Raw genomic sequence first — 19526 nt, forward strand, 5'->3', positions numbered from 1 at the left:
TTAAAAGTTCATGGTTTATTTGATATTCTAATCCAATTTCAGGGCCAATCAATATAAAGGTAGCAAAAGACAAAATTTTTTTTTTTTTGCATTTTCCCAACTTACTTGCCACAATGCTACTTTTAGCAAATACAAGAAAAGTACTGTAGTTTTCCTGTCAAATGGTCCAAAATGGATTTTTCTTTTAATCCTGAACTTAAACTGGTTTTCCATTTGGCTATATGCTGAGATATTTTTTGGCATAAAGACCATGCGGAGAGATTTCTTAAAATAGAGGGGAATACATTGCACACTGGGAAGAATACATCAAGTATACTTTAAATGGTTGCGGCGTCTGTGTCTAGTAATTATAGGATCACAGATATTGAGATGAATGGACTCTGAAGTCCATCAAGTTAAATGTCCATATTTTATAGGAGAGGAAACTGATGCCACATTAGTAACTTGTCCAGGGTCACACAGTTAGTTTGCCATCTAACTGAAGTCAATGTGAAAACCACTAAGGAACTTCAGAAATAGCAATTCACATTTGCTGGGCATTTTATATAATCTCATTGGATCCTCATGATTTTGCAAGGTAACATGGGCTAGGAATTATTTTCCCCATGACGAAATTTCTTATTTTTTTAGTAACAATTTTCTCCCAATTCCATGTGAAAACTTTCAACATTCATTTTAAAAATTTTAAGTTCCAAATTCCTTCCCTCCCTGAGATGGTAAGCAATCTGACAGAGGTTATAGGTTATTATATATATATATAACTATATGAGTCATATTGTGGAAGAAAACTAGAACAAAAAAAAAAAGTGAAAAATAGTATGAGTCAGCCTGCATTCAGACTCCATCAGCTCTTTCTCTGGAGATGGATAGCATTTTTCATCGTAAGTCCTTTGGGATTGTCTTGGTTCATTGTATTGCTGAGAATAGCTAAGTCATTCACACAGTTGTTGACAGAATAATATTGCTGTTACCGTATGCAACATTCTCCTGGTTCTAATCACTTCACTTTGCATCAGTTCATTTAAGTCTTTTTCAGGTTTTTCTGAAATCGTCCTGTTCATCATTTCTTATAGCACAATAGTATTCCATCACAACCATATACCACAATTTATCCAGCCATTCCCCAGTCAGACACCCCTCATTTTCCAATTCTTTGCCACCAAAAAACAGCTGCTATAAATATTTTTGTACATAAAGGCCCTTTTCCTTTTTTTATTATTACTATTATTTTTTAATCTTAGTGGCATTGCTGGATCAAAGGGTATGCAGTTTCATAGCCTTTCTGGTGTAGTTCCAAATTTCCTCCAGAATGGCTGGATCAGTTCACAACTCCATCAACAGAACATTAGCGTCCGAATTTTCTCACATCCCTTTCAACATTTGTCATTTTCTTTTTTTGTTATAATTACCAATCTGATAGATGTAGGGTGGTACTTCAGAGCTGTTTAATTTGAATTTCTCTAATCAATGGTGATTTAGAACATTTTTTCCATATGTATAAAGATAGCTTTAATTCACAAAGAAATTTCTAAGGCTGTAATGAAATGATCTGCCCAAAGTCATCCAGAGAACTTGTAAAATTTGGCCTGGAGCCCAGCTTTTCTGTGTCTAGGAACTGTGTTCTAACGATGTGATAACCAACTCTCCACATCTTGACAATTCCAAACCTTCTCATTTCTCCTCAAGCTTTCCAACCATCCTGTCCTCTTGCCCTCAAGTCGTTATCTTTAGATGTTTACTGGACTGGTCTTGAACTAAAGGAAGGACATGGTCAAGAGTCAGAGAGGACAGGCAAACAATGTATGTTGTGAACTAACTGTATTGTGGGAGCAAATTTCCAAACTGATGAGATCACAGATAAGGTTAAGTATCTTTTAAAGATCCTAGGGAACAGGAGAAGTGTCTCAGGCCTAGAGAAACACAAGTTTTGTTTTGCAAAACTTTACCCAAAAAAGGCCTGTTTTGCAAACAAACATGCAAACGATAGCTCTATGAGGTACTGGTTGATTCCTAGCAAAATTCTAAAATTTATTATAACAGACAGTTTGTAAACATCTAGAAAGTAAAGATGTGATCACTAAGACTCAGCCTGGCTTCACCAAGATCACAGCATGCCACTTGGCATAAGCAACCCCAAAGCCTCCAAAGAGAAACTCTGTTCCAGAGACAGATTAGTTACATCAGATTCCACACAAGTCCTTCCCTCCTCCCACACGGAAGGTAAAGAACTCATGAATTAATACCAAGAAACTTTAATATTTAGAATTCTCCCTATCACACCTTGACTACTAGCACAGCTCCCATAGCAGCAAACCCAGGCAGACTTGTAACTAGGAGCCCAGCTGCAGGAATGACTCTGCCTGAACACCACCAAGACTCCCATTCTCCCAAATCTGGCACTGATTCTGCTAGGCCAGGGGTGGGGAACCTGCAGCCTTGAGACCACGTGTGGCCTTCTAGATCCATAAGTTCAGCCTTTTACTGAATCCAAATCTGAAAAGGCCGCACTTAAGAATCTAGGCCACATGTGGCCTCAAGCTGCAAGTTCCCCACCTGATGCTAGGCTAAAAACATGGGATGCAGAGAGCAACCCTTTGAACCAAAAACCGGAGAGAGTGTTTGGGGCCTGATGGAAAGGGGGCTGGAAAACAGTCTTAAGACCTGTCCTCTCCTCTCCCCCGCCCCCAAAAGTTATTCAAGGTAGAGATAGGCTTGGTGAGTCCTACAGTCCCCAACCTAAGGAAGCTAAAAGCTAGTAGCTAGGCCTTGGGGGTCTATGTCCTAGTAGAAACTGGGGTACTAAAGAATGAGTGAAGAGGAATACAAAACAACAAACAGAAGAGATCAAAAGAGGAAGAGAGAAGTTCTGAGATAAAAGGAAAATGACAATGATCAACACTGTCTTCATAAAATCACAACAGTTTTTTAAAGAACGAAAGTCAAAAACAACCTTTGACACAATTGCTTTTGGAATATATAAGAAAAATAACAAAAAAAATAAAATTTAATATAAAAGTGTTTTATAAAATAAAAATATTTCCTGTGTTTTAGTGCTACAAAGGTCTTCAAAATTCAAAATACAAAATAGCACACAAGCAGATAAACCAACAGAGAGGATGATCTTACAAACAGAAAGAAAAAATAAAACCTCAAAGAGAAACTAAAATATTTTTAAATAAATATTGAAGGAAGGAAGGAAGGAAGGAAATGAACATGAAGGAAAACGAACTAATCTTGCCTGGATACTAACAAACATTTTTAGAGCACTTTAAGATTGGCAAAGTGCTTTACCTATACCATCTCACTGGATCCTTATTTGCCTGATGAAAAGCTGAATCCAATGGACTCCACATAACAGCAAAAATTAAAGAAAAGTTCAAAACAAAATTCATAAAAAATTAGTAATCAATCCAGACCAGATATTAAAGCTCTCAATATCTAATCTAAAAACACAATTAACAAAATTAGTTAATTTGAAGACAATAAAAGTGAAGCTCTCCAAAGAAAAAGTCATGAGAAAGCGAGTAAGTTCAGAACAAAAAACAAATCCTAAATTGGAGGAAAATTTTGAAGACAAGCAAAAGGAAATATTGGAACATATGCTTTCTACACCAGCAAACAGGCTTTGAAGACAGCAGGCCAAGATAACTTAGGGACCTCCCCATGGGCCTCCCCAAAGAACATGGCAAATCAAAAAGCCTGCACGTCACAATGCAGGAGATAACGCAAGAAATACTCTGACCTCTCATTATCACACAAACTTCATTTTCTTTTCTGTTAAGATTATCGACTAGTAGTTCACAAAAATAAGAATATAATTTACCTAGATTTCAGCAAAGCATTTGACAAAAGTCTCTCAATGCTACTGTTGTGGACAAGATGGAAAGATGGAGGCTAGAACACAGTGCCCAGAGGAGGATGCGAGATTGTTTGAGTGACTGGGTCTAAAGAGTAATGAATGGGGAGATGTCAACTTCCTAAGAGTTGCCATTTATATAACATTTTAAAGTTGAAAAAAAAAAAGCACTTTATATACATTATTTCATTTATAATTTTCACAATAACGTTCAGAGTCAGGTATAACTGACATGGTCCTCTTTACAAATGAGGAAATAAACTCACAGAGGCTGTAACTTGCCTGTAGTAACATAGCTACCAAGTGGCAGAAGCAGATTTTGAACCCAGGTCTCTCCTGACCTCAAGTCCAGTGGAAGGTCTCTAGTGGATGTCCCCTCCCCTCAAGGATCTGTCCCACTGTGTTGTACATTTTTGTCAATGACTTCCATAAAGGCATGTATGGCCATAATTACACTGAGAGCTAACATGTTAGAAGATAGAATCAGGCTCCAAAAAGAAAATGGTGGACTAAAATGTTATGCCAAATCTAACAAGATAAAATTTAATAGAGACCAATGTAAAATCTCCCCCAGAAGTCTATTTCCCAAAACCAAGATGGGGGGGAGAGCTATGGTTAGAGAAAAAGCAGTTAGTCTTAAAAATACCTAAAGATCTTAGTGGACAGTAAGCTCAGTATGAGTCAGTAATTCAATAAGATACAAGACAGCCAAAAGAGGCCAATGCAAACATGGGCTGACGAGAATAGTGTCTGTGTAAACCGATCTTCCTGCTGCATAGACTCCACCTGGAGGACTGGGGTCCATTCTGTGCAACACACTTTAGGAAGAACACCTGGAGAGCAGCCAAAAGAAGGGAATTAGACTGATGACAGGCCTCAAGATGTCAATGGACAACTGCGAGAATGAACTCCAAGTTTAAGTAGAAGTAGACAACTGGGATGAAGGGGAGAAAGCCATGGAAGCTTTCTAGAACTTCAAAAGGGCTATCACTTAGAAGAGGGATTAGACTTCATTCTATTTCAACACAGAAGGTACTACCTATAAACACCAAACACAGGAAAGAGAGATATAGTTAGACTTAACTTAAAGAAAAAACTTCCTAACAATTAGTTATTCAAATATGGAATGGGCTGCCCTGGGAAGCTGAGTTTAATTTAATTCAAGATTTATGAAATGTCAGGATTTGTGCTAGGTACATTGTCGTCCCCACCAGAGATCTCCAAGCAAAGGCTGGAGATGGCCTTGAAGCCCCATCCAACACAAAGATTGCATAGGATTCTATAAATCCTAAACTTAACAGAGAGAGGGGAAAAGTAAAAAGGGGTGAAGATAAGGAAAAAGAATGTTCTGGCTTTGGCATACTGCCCCCAAGTGCACAGGACTCAGGAATCCACCTGTAGGGCATGAACTTGATGAATTAAAAGAAAGCATTCTTTCAGAATGATGACCTTTAAGGGGAAAAAGAGACCAAACACGAATATGCTTGATAAATATGGTATCAATCAGAAAAGACACACACAATACAAAGTGTTTTTAAATGTCTGACTTGTCTTTTTACCCCAATAAAAATTTCAAACCTATATAATGGTCTACATACAAAGCTAACTCACAATCTCTATTACCTTAATTTGTGTTTTTACAAATGAAATGCACTATTATTTTAAAACATTTATTTAAACAATACCCATGCTTTTTACAGGTTATTTACATTATCTTACAACTCAAAATAAAAGACTAGCAACCTCTTCTATTAACCTATATTTTGAATCATTTTAAATTCTTTAAAAAAAATATGAACTATCAGGAGATAAAATCTGGCCTAGTCTATGGGAAAATCCATTAATTTATTTGTAGTGAAAATAAAAACTAAGTAAAAAACAGAACATATGTACATAGTAGAGTTTGTACGTCTCCAGTTATCTCCTATTTTACTCTGTGGCTGTCCATAAATTATTTATGCCATATGTTTTTTGAGAACTTCAAAATAAACATTTTTTACTAGTCAATAAAGGACTAATTCACAATTCAAGAAAGCATCAGATTCTTATTTTTTTGTTCCTTCAACTGCAAAATTTAGATGACCTAATTTAGAAGCTTGTTATACTCCATTTTTAAAGCTGTACTATCTTAAGTTATAGAATTACATAGTATAGAATTACATAGCTTATTTCAAAAGCAGCACTCATCTTTAAAAGAACAGGATAGAAAAGGGCCAGAAGCAACAAGTCACTCTCAACTTTTATCTACCACGGAATCCAAAATATGTTTTATAATACAGAGACATAAGAACACTGCTGATAGTAACTTGGACTATTTTTCAGCTTGTAAATTTAGAATTCTTTTTATTTTAGAAAATATAAATATTTTAATGGGAAAATCAAACTGGACACAGTATTTACTGTAGGCTAAAATATAAATCCAATTATCTTTTAGATAGTGTTTTTTACAATTAAAGAACTAAACAGTTCAATTTCCTAACAGTGTATTCTATTCTGTTAATAATTGATTCCATTTCAAAATTCAAAATTATTAAAACTGTACTTGATAAGGAATAAGTGGTGATAGAGACACATATTTATCTGGCAATTTAAAATTAAACAAGGATATGACTAAACTATCAAACGATATCTTATATTCATTTATTAAATGTTTAAGTACTAAAATTTAATTTCTGGAATGCTTAAGAAAGACAGAATACATGGGTGTTTCATTTTAATTTACCCAGGAAATGTTCTTTATTTCAGGGATTTGTTGACTGGGTTTGTACAATGGATTGTTGGGTTGTTTTTCCCTTGAACACTTATAAAGAACCTTTTCAGAGAGAATTTTACAATTCCTAAACTCTTATATTGTACTTCTGAACTCTTTAAAATCTTGCAACTTCTTAACTTTCTAAATTTTATTTTGTACTTTTCTCCTGGCCAAATCTAAAAAGAAAAATTATGTAACTGAACTGTCTCTAAGAAAGATTCTAGAATTTCAATTTCATTCAGAGTAATTACAGTATTTTGCCCCTAAATATTCACATGACCACATTTGCCAAAAGAAATCAGATTGCTTTGTAAAGTAAAACACAAGAAATTAACTTCATTAGTATGATTCACATTGAAAGAATGTTTATTAGTGCTACAAATCAGAGCCCAAGTGACACAACTGCTGTCTGGAATGCAAAGAGAAAAAAAGGAAGTTGTCTGTAACTAACTACCCTGGAAAAGTTCCTCAACATGGTTTTCTGTGATAGGAAACTGTTGGAAGTGCAAATTTAACTAAAAATTATATGAAAAAAACCACAATTATAAGTTACCAGATGGCCAGTGACATAAATGCATCAAACCATTTCACAGATCTCAAACTTCACCTGGCTGTTTTCTGAACAAAAACAGAATTGAAAAATGATGGTTATTTATTAATATTAAGTCACTCAAAATAAAAGGAAAATGACAATGATCAACACTGTCTTCATGCAATCACAAAAGAGTTTTTTAAAGAATGAAGGTCAGAAACAACCTATGACATAATTGGTTTTGGAATACAGAAGAAAAATAACAAAAAATAAAGTTTAATATAAAAATGTTTTACAAAATAAATTAAAACTATAAATAACATGGATTTACATTAATATCAAACTAAAATGGCTTCTCTAAATTTTTAAAGTTCTATTGTTTCAAATATTCACTTTTTAAAGTGCCAAAAATATTGCTTTATAGAATTAGAGCACTGATAGTTCTAAAAGAACCAATTAATTTAATAAGTGAATTTACTTTTTATTTTTAGTAATGCTATAAAAGTCTCTCCTTTCCAAAAATATTTAAACGAAACTGTTTTCAAGCACAAAACTAAAATTATAGTTAGAGGTAAATTTCTGCTCAACCAAATGTAAAATAGCTACAGCTCTCTTTTGCTGGCTACAAAAAAAGGACATTTTTATAGAACTAAATCCTGTTACTTTGGTGAAATAACTCCTCCATATGTCAAGTGAGAATGCCAATGTCGGCCTGAGAACATGAAATTCACCAGAGAGCAGACTGGAGTCATGCTTAGATCAAAAAAGAAAAGCCACGTCTGAATTACCTGCCCTTTATATTTCAGACAGCAAGTCCTTGTGATTTATACTTTCTAAAAATTAATGCAAGATTTAACAACATACCCCAAGGTCAGTAACTTTTTTTAGTCCAACATGTATGTACATACTCATGAGTGGCAGATTAGATATAAAGATTTATCATGTGAAAGATTCCAAGGCTATAATGAGCAATGTATCTCAATATATACATTATATACACACATATAAATTATAGATATATTTGTATCATATATCTACAAAATATATATGAATTCCATTCTATAATATTCTTCTTTAACATTTCATTGACAGATTTACTGATATAAGGGCAAAGTAATCAACCTCTATGTTGATCAAGACATAAAGATCAGGTGTTTTTAAAATTAATTTTAAATAAAGAGAGAGAATAGTTTCAAAAATAATCTTCAGATATTGCACCAAATAACTTAACTTCAAATAGTACTGCATGTTATAAAACAATCTTTCAAACTTCTAAATTCTATAAGAAAATCACATTTTAATACTTTAATAGGATTTACAAGTTACTAGAATTCTGCATTTACATACTCAGTCTTTCCTTTGATGTACTGTAAAATTATTTTTCACCAGAGTTTAGTTCAGCCTTTGTCTTAAGAGTTCATCTATCTGAGTCTTATACATATTTTTCACATCTTCGAGATCTAATCGAAGTTCTTCAGCCTCTTCTGCTTTCTCTCCATACATTTGCAGAATGGTGTTGTATCTTTGATCCAAGTCCTACAAAATGAATTTTTCACACATTTTAATTATAGCAAATGTCTCAAATCAGATTCATGCCATCATTGTTTTATAGTTGTGCTAATAGTCGACAAATGACAAGCATCATATCCACCCATCACCCTTTCTAAAACTGTAACCTACTCTAAGCTGGAAGAGATCTTAAAGCACCCCAGCTTTTTTTTTTTTTTAAACTGAGTCTTCCTCTAATGACTGGTAGGGTCTTTAACAGGGTGGAGCTGATCCTGGGTTCTTCCAGACCAAGGTAGTGGAGCACAAACTTCAGCAAGTCCTAGGCAAGTGAGAAAAGCTTCCAGTGTAGACCCAGAAATGAATGTCCTGACACCCCATGGCCTAACCTAGATCAATCTTTGTCATCACCAAAGGCCTGGGCATCAGGTGATTACTAGTGTTGGCCACAACAATTTAAGTAACCTTCTACTAAACCACGAATCACAGAATCTCAAGTTAGAGGCGCCATCAGAGGCCATCTTGCAACCTAGAATGGAGGAAAAGAGTACCCAAAAACAAATGAGATGAAACTGAGACCCAGAGAGATTTGGATTTCCCGAAGTTTCAAAATCAGTTATAAAATAGAACCAAGACTCCAGCTTAGGCCATCTGACTCTCAAACCAGAACTTTTCCCACAGTCCCATTAATGCTGGGATACAAGGTAGCTGGTATAGTGGATAGAATGCTTAACCAAGAGTCAGGAAAATCAGCATTAAAATTCCTCCACTGACATGCATTTGGATGTGGGAGCAGGCAAAAGCTACGTAAACTCAACGAGCCTGTTTTCTCATTTGTAAAATGGGGATGCTAGTAGTAACTTCACAGAGTTGTTATGAAGTTCAAATGAGCTAAGGTACAGAAAGCCCTTTACAAACGTTAATACATTATGTAGATACACCAGTTGCTATTCATCACTGCCTTGTGTAAGCACAGCTCATGAAAAAATATATTCCCTTTGGGACAGAATAAGCAAAGTAGAAATGTATTAAGAAAAAAATATCAATCTACACAGCAGAACTACAATCTCTTCTGATGCATTTCCCTCTTAAGTTGTACCAAGAATTAAGTTAAATCTAAGCCCATTTACTGGTATTTACTCATGCTATGAAATAAATCATGGTACTTATCCTTAGTGATTTTCACAAGCATTGTTTCCACTAAAGGTATCAACAGAAATTTTACCTCCACCAAAAAGTAGCACAGATAGATTTATACCAAATGTGTTGCCAAACCTAGTGGCAATGATTGTTGGTCCTAATGATATAAAGTGGTCCCATTCTCCAGCCATGTGAGGTTTCTGATCTTTACTGCCTTTCAAGTGCAAGACCAAAACCAATACACATAATTAAAAACTACCCTGAAAATGTAAAATGATATACAAAATATTCCCTAAAATTTTCTATTCTAATTTTAAAACAATCATTTTTCAAGTTGTTTAGTGTATTCCATTTGAGTTTCCACGTTAAATTTGAGTCACTTAAGAAATGCCTACCCTCAGCTGTGCACGAAGCTTTGGTATTTCCTTCACTTTTTCTTCAAATTCATCATTCTGATTTGTTAACTTAACCAACTCTTCAGCCATTATAGATCGAGTTTTTTCCAGATTTCCAATTTCCATCTACAAAGAGAACAAACATTACAAATAAAAATATTTTATCCATAAAACACAAATTATTGAGATGGTGTTTTCAAAGAAAGAGATATGCAACAAGAAACTTTAAAGGGAAAAATGCCAATAAATGAAGAATTCCAACTCTTTCTGGTTGCCATCACTGACACAGGTTGAACGATAGATCTTTAAAAAAATTTCATGGGCTGCAATCACCAAATATTCCATCACCAAGTGGCCAGCGTACTAGTAATGAGCCTCCCATATTTAGCAAGCTGGTCCCCTAAAAGCAGGCAGTATGAGTTGCTGGGGCTATATCTGAAACCTCCAGCTTGGCAAAACCGGCTTGTACTCTCCTAGAATAAGCTTAAAGAGCCCAGAGATCACCTCCACACCACAGTGAGGCATAAGAAGTGGACTCTGTAGACTCTCATTCTTCTTAAAAATCAGAAAACCAGGGGGCAGCCAGGTGGCACAGTGAAGAGAGCTTGTAGCCTTGGAGTCAGGAGGGCCCGAGTTCAAATCCAGCTTCAGACACTTGACACTTACTAGCTGTGTGACCCTGGGCAAATCACTTAACCCTGATTGCCTCACCAAAAAGGAAAAAATACAACAAAAATTCAAAATCAGAAAACCAAAAATGTCTTTATCTACACAAGGAGAAAATCCAATACATTATATTTCTGAACAAGGTTGCCTCTGAGAAAAGTGAAACTTCAACTTCCGTTGACTCTATTAGTTTTGTTTTTTTGGGATTATTACCTGTAAATGAGTAATTTCTCCTTCCTTTAGTTTTAATTGAGACTGAAGATTTTCAATAACACTTGATCCTGCTCCCATTCTTACAGCATCATAGAGATTGCTTCCATTTACTGATACAGACATTGGTCCAAATGAATGATCTTGAGATTCATCCTACATTCAATATTAGAAAAGATTAAATTATAGACATATATATTTAATATGCACATACACCATACAAAACATTCAGACAGGTGGCTCAAAAATACGTTTAAATTTCTACTGCTATGAAATTTGTTAAATTCTAGGAAGGCATGATTACCCTTATGGATACATGGAAAAGAAGATTCTCTATCTGAACCCTGAGCACCTTTCTTTTTTTCATTTCAACAATGACATGTCAATAGTGTACATCCTGACACATTATGCAACAAAGCACTGACGTATTCTCACATCTAAGAAATGCTTCAATTAAATTAAACTAAATTACACTTGCATAAGATCCAAATTAAAACACAAATGGCTACTAACTTTCCACAACATTTATTGGTACCTTCTAGATAGCATAAAAGAACTCCTATACACAGGATACTGTAAATTTTATTTCATTTTTGTAACCCTTTCAGATGTTTGAAAAATCATCTATTTTCTCACTATAGCTAATTGGGAATACAAATACATTCAGAAGAGCCAGGAAGGACATGATTATTTTCCTTTTTTTTTTTTGACATGATTATTTTCTAATTAAAAACTACCCCCTCTCTCTTGGCTTTTATGCCTAACTCTTTTTCCTTTTTTTCCTGTAACAATGACATCTTTCTCAGCTCAGTAGCTGTGAATGTTTGTTTTCCAAGTCACTGCTACTGCTTCACAGAAAGTTCATGCATCCTCCTGACTTTAATTATTGCCTTCTCCTTGTGAATATCATCCAACTGGTCTACATCTCTATCTCTAACCCTTCAAACTCGTTCCAACTCCCAATGTCCACCTGGATGTGCCATTATTGTCTCAAATCCTGCATCTGCCTTGACAGACTCCTATTTCTCACCAAAATGGCCCCCCATCTAAATTTCTCTATTTCTATCGCTGGTACTCCCATTCTTCTAGTCTCCCAAGCTTGAAACATTAGACATCCTTCCTCTCCATGAACCCCTATAATCACTCACTAATCCTATCCATTCTGCCTTCAAAAGGTCTCAGATTAGTCCCTTCCTTTCCTATCTCACTGCTATTCCCTAGGCCAGGTCCTTATCATCTCAGAGTTTCATTAAAACTATTGTTCTAATCTAACCTTTTAACTCATCTTCCTGCCTAAAGTTCCTTTCCTATCAGCCATCCTATACGCTATCACAGCCAGATAATTTTCCACAACAACCGCTTTCTTCACTGATCCCTTGGCTAAGCAGGGTCTAAAGACTCCCTTATTATCTATCAAATTAAGATCCCTCTGACATTCTTGAACCTATATTTGCCAATAATCCTTTACTCAAACCCTCAGCTCTAATTCAGTCAGTCTCCTTACTGGCCCACATCCCAGAAAAATCATTCTTCCTTGTCTCTGCACTTGGGCAAAATAAATCATAATGCCTTTCAGCCTCTCCTCATCCTATCCAATTCCTTCCTATTTTTTAAGGCCCAGTTCAAATCCCGTCTGTTTCTCTGATGACTTCCCCAGTGACTCTGGCATACGCAAATATTCCTTTCTATTCTATGAACTTCATTCCTCACTTGTTCCTAGACGCTTGTATATTTACCCCAATAGAATGCCTGAACACAGTAGGCTCTCGATAAGCATTATAAATGTAGCCATACATAAGTAAATAACTCACATGCATAAAGAAACTCTGTTTTTCATTCTAATTACTTTTTATTTATAATTTCCTAGAATTTTATTTTGAAGAATGTACTTGAGGTATGACTGGCTGCAGGTACATATTTACATTCCCCAACTTACATACCAAGAAGATTAAGAAGAGACAGGAATGTGTAGAAAATGGAGGAACAAAGGAGGAGCACACGTTGGGAAATCTTTTCCTATTCTTCCTATTTCTGATTAGAAAAGGTACAGTAAGAAATAAACCATTACCTGAGAAAGATATGATGTTTGTAAGCCTGCCATATCAATTCCACTTATAGAACTAGAACGAGACAATGTAGGAGTGCTGGAAACAGTATCCAATGTTGAAAAAGAAAATGTCTTACGTTCCTTTGAATATTAAAAAATCCAATTCAGATGAAAAAGCAAAAGAATAAAAAAAGAAAGATAGGTTATTAGAGTTTGGTTTTTGAAATGAAAAAAAAAACTAATGATTTTCTCATAAAAAATGCAGATAAGACTTTGGAAGTGGTATCATCAAAGGAGTAATATATTTTAACATCTTCTTGTCTTTAAAATGTAACTAAACTTTATTAGTAAATGTTACTTATGTGACTCCAGGGTCTTAACCAATTTATATCATTATCATTTTAGTTTTTTTTGGGGGGGGGAGGATAAAAAGGAATTTTTTCTGTTGAACCAGCTATAAAGTTTTACTTTGACAGCACAAAATATAAAACCAAACCAATTTTATAAAAGTTAAACTACTGATTATTTCAGACACTAGAAGGTTATATGCTAGTTTACTTAAGTAGTTTTCTTTTAAAATTCCAAACAATTTCCAAAAGATAATCCACATATACCTGATTACTCTGACCTTCTAATAAGAATGTATTAATCATTCAACTAAAAGGGGAAAATTCAAATTAATACTTTCCACAGTCAACAAGTTAACAATTCAGTTTCACCACTAATAGCCTCTAATAATGCCACAACTCAATTCACCAATATAACAAAAGAACAGAAATGCCACTCATTGGGAAGGGCTACACACTACCCAGATTCAAGAAATTATTGAGTAAGCTCAAGTTGGATATGTTGCAAATGAGAATGGTACACTGACAGCAGGATTTATTACAGGATTCAGAACTAGACAGGACCTTAGAGAACATCTAGTTCAACTCCCTCCTCATTTTACATATAAGGAAACTGAGGAACAGAAATAATAAGTGACTTTCCAAAAGACCCACAGACAGTACACAGCAAAATCAAGGTCTGAGCCCAGTCCTCCGAAACCAAGGTTGTTTCCATGAATGCCTGCTTGCTTCCAAAGGAATACCTAGGCTACTTCTGGTCATGCAGCAGGACATTTCAACATTAATACTAAAATCATTTAAGAGTGAATGCACATAGGTAACCTCTATCAAACCGCTTACCATCTTAGGGATGGGAGAGGGAGGGAGCAAGTGAGGGAGGAAGATTTGGAACTCAAATTTTTCTTAAAGGAATGTTAAAAATTGTCTTTACACGTAATTAGAAAAAATAAAATACTATTAAAAAAAAAGAATGAATGTTTGAACATAATTTCTACTGAATGATATGGGCAGACAAAAAGAAGTACCTTTTCCTTCATCATTTCTTGGGATAAAATTACTTTCTTTCTTTCTTGTTCAACTTTCATTTTCTCCATTTCTAGTTGACTATTTAATAATGTCTAAAAAATAAAACAAAACTAAATTATTTATTTGAAGAAATCTCAAATTGTTATGTAAAAGCAATGTGATAAAGTTAAGGGCATAAAGACATACTCAGGACCCTTTCACTGCTACAGATCGAGTCTCAGATATCTGGCAGCTTGACGTCTGTCATGTTCTGTCCTGTTCCTCCCACTTTTCCCTCCCAGTCTCCAAACCTAGTCTCAATGAGGTGGAGCAGAGCCCTAAAGGATCCACCTTTTCTTTCCGAGCCTCTTCCAGGGTTTTCCCATAGTCTTCTTTTAGGTTTTCTAGTTCAACCTGGTACCTAGTAAGCCAAAAGGAAATGAGAACACTGAGAGTAACAAAAAAACCTGTTTAAAATAAGTTTCACTAGCTTGTTATGCAAAGGGTAGTATTTCTGTGAGTCTGCAAAAGGCCACTTTTGAATGATTAAGCTAAAATTCTAAAAATGAGAGCTCTATTTAGAAGACTCAAGTGGTACTTTTGAACTCTTGCAAAACAGAAATATAGCTATGCCCTACCTCACAGCCCTCTCTAAATGTATTAACAAACACATAAAAACATGAGGCAGTACATGCACTAGGACTGACAGCTAGCTTGGGTGCCAAGAAGACCCCACTCTGCCACACCCAGGCTGTGGGAGCCAGACACAATTGTGAACCTCTCAGAGCTTCAGGCAATGCTCCAAGTCTATAAGGTCCTAAGGAAACGCCGCTTGCATTGGCACAAAGATTTTCTTTACCTAGGAGTTCCCTAGATCTATAAATTAATAGATCCTATCTTTATTTCCATAAAAGGGAAAGGATTTATCAAGATTACATATTGCTACCTCAAACAAAAAAAACTTTCAAAAGTTTGTTAGCATTTTGAAAAAATGCTGTCACTCTTCAGTGTTTCATATCTGACTTTTCAAGAAAAGCTTCACTCAAAAAGATGGTGCTCACCGGCTATTTTCATCTTCCAGTTTTTGTAGTTTGTTTTTCTCGGTTTCAAGCTGGACCTGAAATCTACTATTTTCCTGTCTCAAGATGCTATTCTGTGATTCCATGGAAGACACCTGCATTTTGTTAGTAAGCAGCTCTTCAACAGCTGCACGTTCCCTCTCCACCGCTGCTGCCAAGGAGGCCTGGGTTTCACCTGATGACAAGAAATGAAAGAAAACAGCCACCTCTTTCTAGTGTTTCTGGACCATTAAGATTCTAACTTTAAAAAATTTAAGATGCAAATGGACATTTCTAAATATAGGAGTTATAGCATGCCCAGTTCAGGACTAATTGACCATAAATAAAAGAAAAATTTATAAATTCATCAATTATATTTCTATTTACCATACTTCTCCCAGGGACAATTACTTTGAAAGGGTACTTCCTTCATTATTGCTCTAAGTAAATTTGCATTTCAACAGTTCCTCAATATTATATATCCTCTATACATCACCAGAGCGAATTTTTCATAACACATCTATTCAAAGCCAATGTCATGAATAATGTGGGTATGTACAGTGAAATTTAACTTATAAATGTATCATCATAACATGTACAGCATACATATGCTACCTCTGTGCTACAACGTTATTTCCAAATCCACAGAGAGTACCAATAAACTACAGCTCCTCTGTCAAAAGTAAAACAAACAAACAAAAGTAAAACAAATTCCTTCCCAGAGCCCAATTCGGAGTGTCCCTAGGCTTAGCTCCACTAGTAAGACTGTAACTGTAACTTTCCCATACATGACTCCTCCTCTTCTCCTGGCCTTTGGAGGTCTTGCCTCATCATACCCAAGTTGGGAGAGTCAGACCCTAGAGATGGCAACTAGAAGGCTGACTATCAAGTGCACAAAATGCTCTGCAAGTATAAGAGTAGGTCAGAGATAACTAGTGACAAGATGAAAGAGAAAAAATATTGTGCAAGGGACACAAAAATTATCTATGTGGTATTAACTGCAAAGGAAAATGGAGAGAAACTAGGCATAACATTTCAGTGTCAGTTACAGTGAATTCTCATTTTATACTACCAGACTGATGCTGTAAATAGCTGTAAAGCCTTCCTGCTCTTTCAATAATTAAAGGTAACACAGTAAACACAGGCATTGAACGCGGAAGTGCATCAGAGGAAGAAATGAAGCTGGACTTGGCTTAGGTAACTGCTTGACACACACTTAACCCTGTGACCCTGCCTCTCAGAGCACAGAAAGGGCTGCCCTGCACAGCAGAGGGATTCACCTCATCTGGAAGTTTCCTTTAACAGTGAAATCACAGGTTCAGTCTCTCCCTCTCAGATCAGAGAAGGTGAGCTAGCCAGACAAACAGGGCAGCAGGCACACAGCCCAATGGCAAACTTAAGGCATGAAAAGCACACAAGGTAAAACCTCTAGAGCACTGTGTAGGGTGACCCCATGAAGCAGCTCTCTGGGAAAATACAGATAAGGCTCTCAAGATGAGAGTGCAATGAGAGACTATGATGTGCACAGGTTCAGGGAACAGCTACACTGCTGAAATCACAGATCCAAGGTATAGTAAGAGAGGGGCATCGATAGGTGAAATGTTAATGAAGAAAAAATAACATATCATGCTTGTGCACCCCTTGTGGCTCTAAAACATCTGGGTATCATCCTTAGTAGGGCATCCTAGGTTTTAGCACCACTGCCTCCCACCTAGCAAAGCCTGCATTAATTGGCGCAAACTACACACGACACTCAAGCAATATATAAACTGAAATCTTCTGAGAGCTCTACTCATCTAATCTAGATCATTCATTGTCATTCTATTATTTCCCTCAAACTTACACAACCTGTTAACTTTATCACAAAATTCAAAGTCACTTACCAAGCCTATCAGAGAGATTCTTCTCTAACTTCTCCCACGATGATGTCTGTGCTCCCAGAGTTGCTTGTAGGTTTTCTATTTGTCGAAGCAATGGTCTTGTGGTAGATGTAACACTCTGGCTGAGTTCTTGGTTCCTATTCTCTGCCTCCTGAAGTCTCTAAATTATGAAATTCTTACGTCATTACCATTTATCAATAAAATTCATAACAAACATTACTAAACTTCACAGGAAAATTTCTACACATTAAAACAAACTTTTTCCAATAAACAACATTTGGGAGACACACCTGTGTCTCCTTTCTATGTCTAGCATTCAGATAAAAAATAAAATGAGGTTATCTTGCTAACCAAGCTCACCCCCTATAGAGGCTGCTCCCTTTCTCCTCCCTTCACACTGACAAACCCCACAACAACAGCATATGTTTAGACTACTTTGCTAAGAATATTGAGACCAATAGACAAACTCAATTATTCAGAACATTCAGCATCATTACACACTCCGGCCTTTACCTTCGTTTCTAAGAAAAATCAATTAGTCAACAAATATTTAGTAAACACCAAGCACACTTCAGGTACTGTGCTAGGCACTCTGGACATAAAAAAAAAATGAAAAAGTCCCTGCCTTCAAGAAGCTTGCATTTTGCTAAACAATATATGTCATACACAAGAATATACAAAAAAAACCAAGGTGATTTTGAGGAAACACGAGCAGCTGCAGGTGAGGGCAGAATCAGATGACGCTTGAGTAAAACTCAGAAGACTAGGTATTCTACAGAGTGAAAATGACAAGCAAGCATGTTCCAGGGGAGGAAGACCAGGCAAAGTTATGGAGCCAGGGGATGTGGCACTGCCATGTCAAAGGCAGGAAGCACTCAGTTCTGTGGAACCAAAGAGTTTGTGGAGAGGAATGATAACCAACAGGGCTGGAAAGATGGGTTGTTGCCAGGCTGTAATGGGCCAAACAGAGGATGTCCTAGCAGTAATGGGAGCCACGAGAGTTTAGTGATCAGGGGACTGACAAGGCCCAACGTGTGCTTTGGGCACACTGGCAGCTGTGCAGAGAATGGACTGGAAATGGAAAGCCTTAAGGCAGGCAGAACAATTAAGAAGCTATTTCAGAAATCCAGCTGAGAGATGAGAAGGGCCTGAAGTAGGCTGGTGGCTATGAAAGGGAAGAAAAGGGAATGGATGGTGGGAAGGCAGAATCAATAAGACTTGGCAACTAATTCCATACGTGGGGTGAGGGAAAATGGGGAGTAAAGGACAACACCAACGATGGGAATGTGGATGATGGAAGGATCACTGCACCCTCTGAAGAAACAGAAAAGTACAGAAGAGAAGTGGGTTTGAGGAGTAGGGGGAGTGATGAGTTCTGTTTGAGGCTACGTTGTATTTGAGGTGCCTATGGGACACCCAGTTTGAAGTGCCACACTCATGTTAATCCCTATGGCTGAAATGACGTCCCATTTCACATGAACTTGTTGAAATCCTATCCATCCTTCAAAATTCAGCTTAAATGCTACCTCCTACATGTATCTTTTCCTTCACTGATTTCCCATACTTGACAGTGGACTTCTTGGCAGCCCTGGATTTCATAAGATAGTTTTTTCATACCTCTCAAGCTTAACAAACTAAATGACTCCAATGTATGAGCTACTTGTTCACTTATGAAGCTCTAGTCTACATTAGGGGAGTGGGAGTGTGTGTGTGTGTGTGTGTGTGTGTGTGTGTGTGTGTGTGTGTCTCCCTGTCTCAGCAAGTGGACTTTAAGCTTCATGAGAGTGGCCTATGCTTTATTTATCTCAGTATTTTCTATGCCATTGCTACCTAGAACACCATCTAGTAGTAAAAACTTCTGGACATAACACAGATATTTAATATTTGTTGAACTGCTAATGAATTATAGTCATATTTCCTTATCTAAGTCTTTTTAAGAGTTTACAGAAACAGAAAGATGAACTAATCTGAGTTTCACTCTTTCTGTTCCTATCTAATATGGAATGTTCAGACAAACAATATACAAAAGGGTGGACAATGAGAGACATAGAGTGAATAATGCAGTGTTGACAGCTATAGATAAAGCAGTTATTCGCACGTTAAAATATTTACACTAAAATTCTGCAACAACA

The 19526-nt window shown here is 36.3% G+C and overlaps 1 protein-coding gene across 1 annotated transcript in view; it reads right to left on the reverse strand.

Annotated features, from left to right (window-relative positions):
* Positions 1 to 5512: 5512 nt before the first annotated feature.
* Positions 5513 to 19526, reverse strand: part of TMF1 (TATA element modulatory factor 1) — a 34681-nt gene continuing 20667 nt past the window's right edge. The window contains exons 10-17 of the mRNA XM_027863860.1: positions 17398 to 17554; positions 15518 to 15710; positions 14808 to 14877; positions 14477 to 14569; positions 13126 to 13245; positions 11061 to 11213; positions 10182 to 10307; positions 5513 to 8676 (exon numbers count right to left, since the gene is read on the reverse strand). Of these exons, the coding sequence (XP_027719661.1) occupies positions 8533 to 8676; positions 10182 to 10307; positions 11061 to 11213; positions 13126 to 13245; positions 14477 to 14569; positions 14808 to 14877; positions 15518 to 15710; positions 17398 to 17554 (1056 nt within the window). The 3' untranslated portion in view covers positions 5513 to 8532. The remainder of the gene's footprint in view (positions 8677 to 10181; positions 10308 to 11060; positions 11214 to 13125; positions 13246 to 14476; positions 14570 to 14807; positions 14878 to 15517; positions 15711 to 17397; positions 17555 to 19526) is intronic.

Source organism: Vombatus ursinus, unplaced genomic scaffold (genome assembly GCF_900497805.2).
Source record: "Vombatus ursinus unplaced genomic scaffold, bare-nosed wombat genome assembly UNPS02014773.1, whole genome shotgun sequence".
In the NCBI taxonomy this organism is placed as follows: Eukaryota; Metazoa; Chordata; class Mammalia; order Diprotodontia; family Vombatidae; genus Vombatus; species Vombatus ursinus.